This window comes from Gopherus flavomarginatus, chromosome 1 (assembly GCF_025201925.1).
Source record: "Gopherus flavomarginatus isolate rGopFla2 chromosome 1, rGopFla2.mat.asm, whole genome shotgun sequence".
In the NCBI taxonomy this organism is placed as follows: Eukaryota; Metazoa; Chordata; order Testudines; family Testudinidae; genus Gopherus; species Gopherus flavomarginatus.
Genome location: NC_066617.1, coordinates 242,891,921 through 242,899,550, shown reverse-complemented (window position 1 = coordinate 242,899,550; position 7,630 = coordinate 242,891,921). Strand labels below are relative to the sequence as shown.

At 47.6% G+C, this 7,630-nt stretch overlaps 1 protein-coding gene across 2 annotated transcripts in view; it reads right to left on the bottom strand.

Moving 5' to 3' along the window:
• Positions 1-4,110: 4,110 nt before the first annotated feature.
• Positions 4,111-7,630, bottom strand: part of LOC127039409 (arylsulfatase D-like) — a 39,802-nt gene continuing 36,282 nt past the window's right edge. For both annotated transcript variants that reach the window (XM_050933140.1, XM_050933151.1), the window contains exon 10: positions 4,111-6,699. In XM_050933140.1, coding sequence (XP_050789097.1) covers positions 6,329-6,699 — 371 coding nt within the window. In that variant the 3' untranslated portion in view covers positions 4,111-6,328. The remainder of the gene's footprint in view (positions 6,700-7,630) is intronic.

Below are 7,630 nucleotides of genomic sequence, written 5' to 3'. Positions count from 1 at the left end.
CGCACCCTTCCTCTCCCCCAATCCCTTGCCCTGAGCCCCTCCTGCACTCTGCCCCCCAACTCCCTGCCCTAAGCCTCCTGCCTGCACCGCGCACCACCCCTGCATCCCAACTCCCTGCCCTGAGTCCCCTCATGCAGCCCACACCCCAACTCCCTACCTGGAGCCCCCTGCTGGACCCTGCACCTGTGCACCCCAACGGCCTGCCCTGGACCCCCTGCTGCCCCGGACCCCCTGCTGCCCCCACCTGCACCCCAACCCCCAGCCCTGAGCCTCCTCCCGCAGTCTGCACCCCTGTCCTGAGTCCCCCATACACCCTGCACCCCTCCTGTGCCCCAATTCCTTGCCCTGATCCCGTTCCTGCACCCTGCACCCCTCCTGTGCCCCAGTTCCTTGCCCTGATCCCGTTCCTGCACACTGCACCCCCTCCCACACCCCACACACACCTCAACCCCCTGCCCCAGCTCTGCATACAATTTCCCCAACCAGATGTGGCCCTCGGCCCAAAAAGTTTGCCCACCCCTGTGCTAGGTGGATCCCAAGAGAGCTCAGAGACAACACCAGCTTTTTAAGGGCCAGGGCATATGCCAGAATATGTGGAAGAGTTGCTGACACTGGAGAGAGTTGTTGGGATGTGCACCAAATCTGGAACCTGGATCATTTCTGCAGGTAAGTGTGTTGTGTGGAGGACACTACTCAAAGAAGAAATCATCTTGAACCAAGTCTGTATCTTTTTAGATTTTAGACTTTTAGATGCATTTTCACGTTTGCTTGTAAATATCGCTACCTTTATCCCTTTTAGTTGGTGTCACTTAATCCATTTCCTTTTACTGTAAACCAATTCAGTGCTGTGTTTGAAGAGAAGGGTATATTTATGTGGTTAAATTGATAAGCTATGATGTACTGATTCTTTAACAGAGCATCAAATTTAATATCTTCTATGAACACACAGTGGCAGAGGCTGTGCACTGCAGAGAAACATTTCGAGGAGCTCTATGGCTGGAGTTCATTGACTGTTACCTGTTAGGTGAGGTTTGGTCGGGAGAGCTTTGAGGAGTTTGCTGGTGAAGAAAACAGACTGGTGTGGCAGGGAACTGACACATTCTAATCACCAGCAAAATTCATTCTTGCTGAGGGAAAGATGTAACATAGTGGCTTACAGCTCTTGGTATCCTCAGTAGGCTTAAAGATGAAGCAGCTTGAGCTCCAAGCATAAGATATAGAATATTGGCAGGGATAAGTATATTTTGTAGCAGTTCTTTGCCTGTAGATTATCTTGCTAAAAATGGAACATTAGCATTGTGTAATAGGTCTCTGGGTCCAGAAAGGATTGCTGAAGAATTATTTCATGCTTGTGGGAAGATGGTATGTTTTCTGCCTCAAAGACAAAGTTGACACAATCTCTGACAGCATGGGTCCTAGGTGCTACTGTGCATCTTTCAGTAACCACAGTGTCCATGAGTCTCCAATACATTTGATGGCTCAGATTTCTCTCAGCTTTTTTAGTATGAGTCCCTCACTCGTGGTATAAAAATCACTGATTAAGATGAGCCAATGCTACTGCAGTTGGCAACCTTACAACACTGAATATTCAATTTGTAAGAGAGGGTGCATTTTTCTAAAACATACAAATTTCATCATACTGTCTCTTATTACTCACCAATTAGTTACTGAACGTATGGTAAGACAAAGATTCTGAATTGGCATTGACTTCAGAGGTGCCAGGATTTCACTCAAGACATTTTATCAGCCAGTGCAACATTGTAATGGTATATGGGCTGTTGTCAGTTGTTGGCTGTGTGTGTCTGTTCACTCTGTGTGCTGTGCTGGCTCTGCACAGATAGCTGGCCCAGAAGATCTTGTTTGAATGCCCTGAAGAGACCACAAACTTGGTTCAGTGGTGGACATGTTCAATCAGGTTTATTGTCAGTGAAGCCCGGTCCTAGCTCCCCAAATCAATGTCTACATTTACACTAGCACATGTATGCACGTTGCAGTGGACTCAGTTCAGTGAATGGCAAGACCTCCTGTTCCCCCCTCAGCTGGACAAAGACCCTCCTACCCCCCCCGTAATACCCCTTTTACACACTGATACAAACAAATGACATATTGCCCCTCTGACATGGTTTGTTACCACCCTTTACCTTGTACCTGTTGGTTTGATCAAAACATCTCTGTCCATCACCCACTCATCCTGACCTATTCTTTAAAAGGGATCAATATGTCCCTGTGTCATCTTCAGGGAGTGTGTTTATACCATAACAGGGATCGGCAACCTTTGGCATGTGGCTCATCAGAGTAAGCACCCTGGCGGGCCAGTTTGTTTACCTGCTGCATCTGCAGGTTCGGCCGATCGCAGCTCCCACTGGCCGCGGGTCACCGGTTCAGTCCAATGGGGGTTGCGGGAAGTGGCGCGGGCTGAGGGATGTGCTGGCTGCCACTTCTCGCAGTCCCCATTGGCGTGGAGTGGCGAACAGCAGCCAGTGGGAGCCACAATCGGCCAAACCTATGGACGCAGCAGATAAACGGCCCGGCCCGCCAGGGTACTTAACCCTGGTGAGCCGTGTGCCAAAGGTTGCCAATCCCTGTACCATAATCTTGTAGCGGGGTGTTCTGGTATCACCCTTCCGGAATGTGTTTATGTGAGTGTCCTGTGCTTAGTACTTCTTAGGAATATTTGTAATTTTGCATTTTTGCAAAACCAGCCCGTTCTTGCCACATGACTTAGCATCTTGCTATTTCTGCTTTATATTAGCAGATCTTGACTCTCTGTTTAGGCTTTAGGCATTACACTAGGCCTTTTCTACCAGGCCCCATGTCTCTCTCTATTACACTGACCTAACCTCCACTTTCAATTATCTTTTTATACCTTTTGAGCCTGCCGTATTTTTTTCGGAACCTGATCTATGAAAGCTCTTTTAAAGCAAAGTCTGTGATGGTGGCTGCACTAGTTAAGGCAGATGCTGCTGCTCATCTACTACTAAACTTAGACAGTCAGGAGGTGTGGTTGAATTTTGAGTTACTGTGTGCTTTATGTCATCTTTCCCACCTTCTCTCCTCTCACACATCTAACTTCCAGAAGCCTATTCTGATATCCAAAAATTTAGTTTTTCATCTGACAAGTTATTTACTTGGGAACATACATTGATCACAACAGTCAATAATAAAACTCAATATTGGAATGCTACAGGAATGGGAAAGTACTTTTCTCATTTAATACCTTTAAGATGAATAAGACAATTTCCTTCCTCGCTTTGTAGCATGACAACATTCTATTCAGTTCCTTTTCTGCTAAATCAATTGAAATGTGAGAGTCACATGTTTGCAGGATCAGTCTTAGACACATCTTAAAAAAGATATTTAGAAATCAGTTCCCATTTACTCACTTTCCAAGTCCCAAGTTCTTCCTACAGCAACTGGTAACAGAATTAATGCCTACAAGCAGGTGAAACAATACAGCTCCCTGGATGGTTTAGGTATTGTAGTTACCATAAATTGTGGCTGCACATATATACACCATGCAGATGCCACAGTCCTCCATGGGGATCAAACTAGTCACTAAAATGACAGGCTTCTCCTTCAGTGGGCGCTGTAACCCATGGGTCAAATTTGTCCTGGTGAATCTGAGTGGAGTTACACCAAGGATGAAATTGACCAAGTATTTCTGAATCCTTTACTGAGCAGCACCTCTTTCACTTAGTTATTTGCTGATTGTATTAAATTATATAGATTTCTCCAAACTATGATTTTTTTTCTTGTTCGTTAATTTAAGTGGTACATCCCACCAATGAACACTATACTAGTTTACTCAAGATGATGGTAAACATATAAAGTACGTTTGTTTATTTATTTTAAATGTAACCCTTCTGCCCCTCTGAACTGGCAGCAACAAGGGCCGGGTTCAGTATCCAGGGGTTCCTTTTCAATAACACAATGCATAACCGGCTCAAGCCCCCACCCAGTGACCTGGGACACTTACATACCACACCCCCCTGGGCGCCTTTAGGAGGCAATACTTCCCCTCTCGCAAGCATGGAGTCTGAGTGTAGCAAAAACGTTTTTAATAAAGGAAGGAAACAATGCGGCCATCCCACTGGAGAAACACCACAAACAGGATTATAACACAAACCATAAACAAACAAAAAAAGCCCACCCCCAGGTACGTTTGGCAATGTCCTTTTTCCCTTAGGGTCTTAAGTCCAATCACCCCAAAGTCTCTGGTCAGTGCCACCCCAGAGTTTATCTGCAGAGTTTTACCCTCCCCCAGCCTGGGTGGAAAGCAGGGGGGAAGTCCACACAGGGTGTTAAGGGGCATCTTACATGGGCCAGGGCCAACTGCTCTGCCTCTCCATGGAGTTCTGCTGCAGCCTTCACCACGACCAGTTCCACCACACCAGCTGTCCCTGCAAACCGCTTCACTCTGCTCACTGTTCCATGGGCTGCTCCAACACACTGCAAACTGCTCTGCCAGCCGCTTAACGATAGGTCTTCAGGCTCCCCCACTAGTTAACACAGCACTCTGTGATCTCAGTTCAGCTCTTTCAGTGATTTCAGCTCTTAGCAGGGGAGCCCTGGTGCTGGTGCACCATTGGCCCAACATGAATTTAGCTCAGCAGTCTCTACATAGACGCCTAATAGAATCAAAAATTAGCTCTACTCTTTAACATTGGAGAGAGAAGAATGTGCAACTGGTGTTTCAAGCCCTCAAAAGGGGCCCATACCATCAGGTACACACACCAGTCCCCAACCTCTCTTAATTCATGGTGTTTTGGAACCCATGTCCGATGTTCAGCAAGTACTACCCAACTGAGGTTGAGTCATTTCTGTCACAAAGCAGTCCCACAGCTCCTCATTCGCACAATTAGGGTGACAAACTTTTTTTTTCCGCTGCCCCAATAACAAAGAAATCGGGGATCCCAGAGCTGTAAAAATCACCATCCCAAGCTGCTGTGGGGTTATGCTAAGTGAAGGGGGTGGATGCCAGTGCAAATTCTTGAAATTCTTTCCACACTCTACAATTTACCACCAGATGTCAGGGTAGCACTCAGCCTGACTTTGCTTACATATACATTTTTATTAGCATCATTTATGAGTAAAACTGCCAGTTACAAACTATAACAGGACCTTTTGCTCACCAACCAAGAGCTACTTTTAGTAACGATTGTGCAAATGACAATAAAAAAAAATCTTTAAGAGCAATATTCTGCTTTCTGGCATGCATGATCATTTACTTTACTATTATCCAGTTAAAGTTGCAGTTTGTTCAAAAGTTGTTGAAAAATTGCAGTTGGTTCTTTCCTAAGCCAATTTCACTTTTTCTTGTGTATATACCTCTGACAGTTTCAAAGATTTATCTATAGCTAAATGCTCAACAGAGAATGGAGTTATACCTCTGTGAGGCAGTGATGTGCTGGGAAAAGGAAGTAATTGTAACACAGATGCCACTGTATCTGGATGTCTTATGGCCAAAATATTCAGACCTAGGTGCCTGAAGTGGGGCTCCTAAATTCATATTGGAAGGCACAGTCTCTCCAGGTCCTATTCTTTGTGTACATGGAGTTCACTTTATGCACCTAGCTAGTAGTGGAGAGTGAATGGGAGAAAGCACTGTCATAGCCTCCTTGTCCCCACTCAGGGCCGGTGCAACCATTTAGGCAACCTAGGCGGTCACCTAGGGTGCTGGGATTTGAGTGAGGCGCCATTTTCTTCGGCAGCGACCACAGCGGTTGGATCTTCAGCCGCCCCGGTCACCGCTGGCATTTAGGCGGAGGGAGCTGGGGCACGGGAGCACAGGGAGGACCGCCTGCAGCAAGTGGGGGGGCAGCATGCAGGGGAACTCCTCGCCCTAGATCACCCCTGCCCCGCCTCCTCCCCGAGGAGGCCATGGCTGCTTCAGTTCTCCGGCCTCCCAGGCTTGCAGCGCCAATCAGCTTAGGCGCCGCAAGCCTGGGAGGCAGGAGAAGTGAAGCAGCGACAGCGTGCTCGGGGTGCTCATGCTCGGAGCAGGGGTGAGCTGGGGTGGGAGGGGTGCCTCAGGGTGGAGGATGGGGAGCTGCCGCAAGGGGGTGCCTCAGGGCGAGGGGGGGCACCTCAGGGCAGGGGCGCGAGGGGGGGCACAAGGTGGAAGTTTTGCCTAGGGCGCGAAACATCCTTGCATCGGCCATGTCCCCACTTATAGCCTCTTTATTCCCCAGAGAGAGAGAGAGCAGTAGAATGGCATATTTAAGGGTATAATTTGGCCCAAAGGAGACATGATTTTTCAGAAATGATATTACATGTTGACTGTAGCAGAGCATTCACAGTTGCAGGATTTTATGAACCACCACCTATTTTACAGAGCAGGGTGTGCACTGTCACCTTCTTTATCACACCAGCAAAACGGGAATGTCCCACAGCACGGCTGCAGCCAGGGCTTCCACATAATGTTATACAAAGAGAGCTGCTGTGGGACTGGAGTCAGCGTTTGGCGATGCTCCTGAACAGCTCTTGCTATTCTGCTTATTACTGTGTCAAACAGGGGCTCAGTGCGAGGTGATAGAGGTTTGGCCTCAGAGGGGTCTCTCGAAAGATCAAAGAGTAAAGGGGGGTCATGATGGGTTACACCTTCCCCAAAACATGGGCAAATTCCTCTTCCATAACACGCTCCAGCACCCTCTGGATGGAATATGGGGGTCACATAATGCGCCTTCCACAGTGCACCACCTGGAAGGAGAGAAACCAGATATAGGGACCAAATGATGTGTATAACATAGCACTATAGTATTTGAGAGTGTTCCTTTAAGGAATACAAAGGCATTTACCAACGAAAATATACAAGGTTACAAGGCTTCTTAAAGTCCTTCAGAACAGAGACTGATTTTGAAGGCACTAAACATTGTGGAGATGAAGACTTCTGTAGGGTGGTACAGTACATGTTTTCATTAAACTTCCACTTACATCTTCTCTATGTTAATTGCAAAGAGTCCTTTGTTGTTGTGCACCTTCTGCTGGCATCAGACTTCATTACAACTTCCATGCCAGTTTTGACTTGCTAAGAACCTCAGGAGTCAATCCATAGGTTCCACAGAACTTGGACCAAGCACAGACAACTTTTCTGAGGCTACACTACGCAGCTTTTAGCAACAAGCTGTGCCACTAAAAGGCACGCAGTGTAGCTGCTGTTTGTCGGCTCCCCTGCTGACAAAAAACTTCCACGCCCACCAAGCAGCGTTAGCATTGTCAGCAGGAGACCTGCTGACAAAGTGCTGTTCACACTGGCACATGTCAGCGGCAAATCTTTTGTCTTTTGGGGTGTGTGTGGGTTTTTTAACACCTCTGAAAGACAATTTTTTTGTCATTCAATTGCCAGTGTAGACCTGGCCCAAGTATTATTGCAAAAAAGCAATCAGTTAGTGCAGTGTTTCAAACAGGGGTAGCCACTTGTGTAGGGAAAGTCCGTGGCTGGCCAGGCTGGTGTGTTTACCTGCCCCATCCACAGATCTGGCCGATTGCAGCTCCCACTGGGCGCGGATCGCTGTTCAAGGCCAATGGGGGCAGTGGAGAAGCGCTGTGGGATGTGCTGGCTGCTGCTTCGCACAGCCCCCATTGGCCTTGAACGGCGAAACGTGGCCAGTGGGAGCTGCAATCGGCCGAA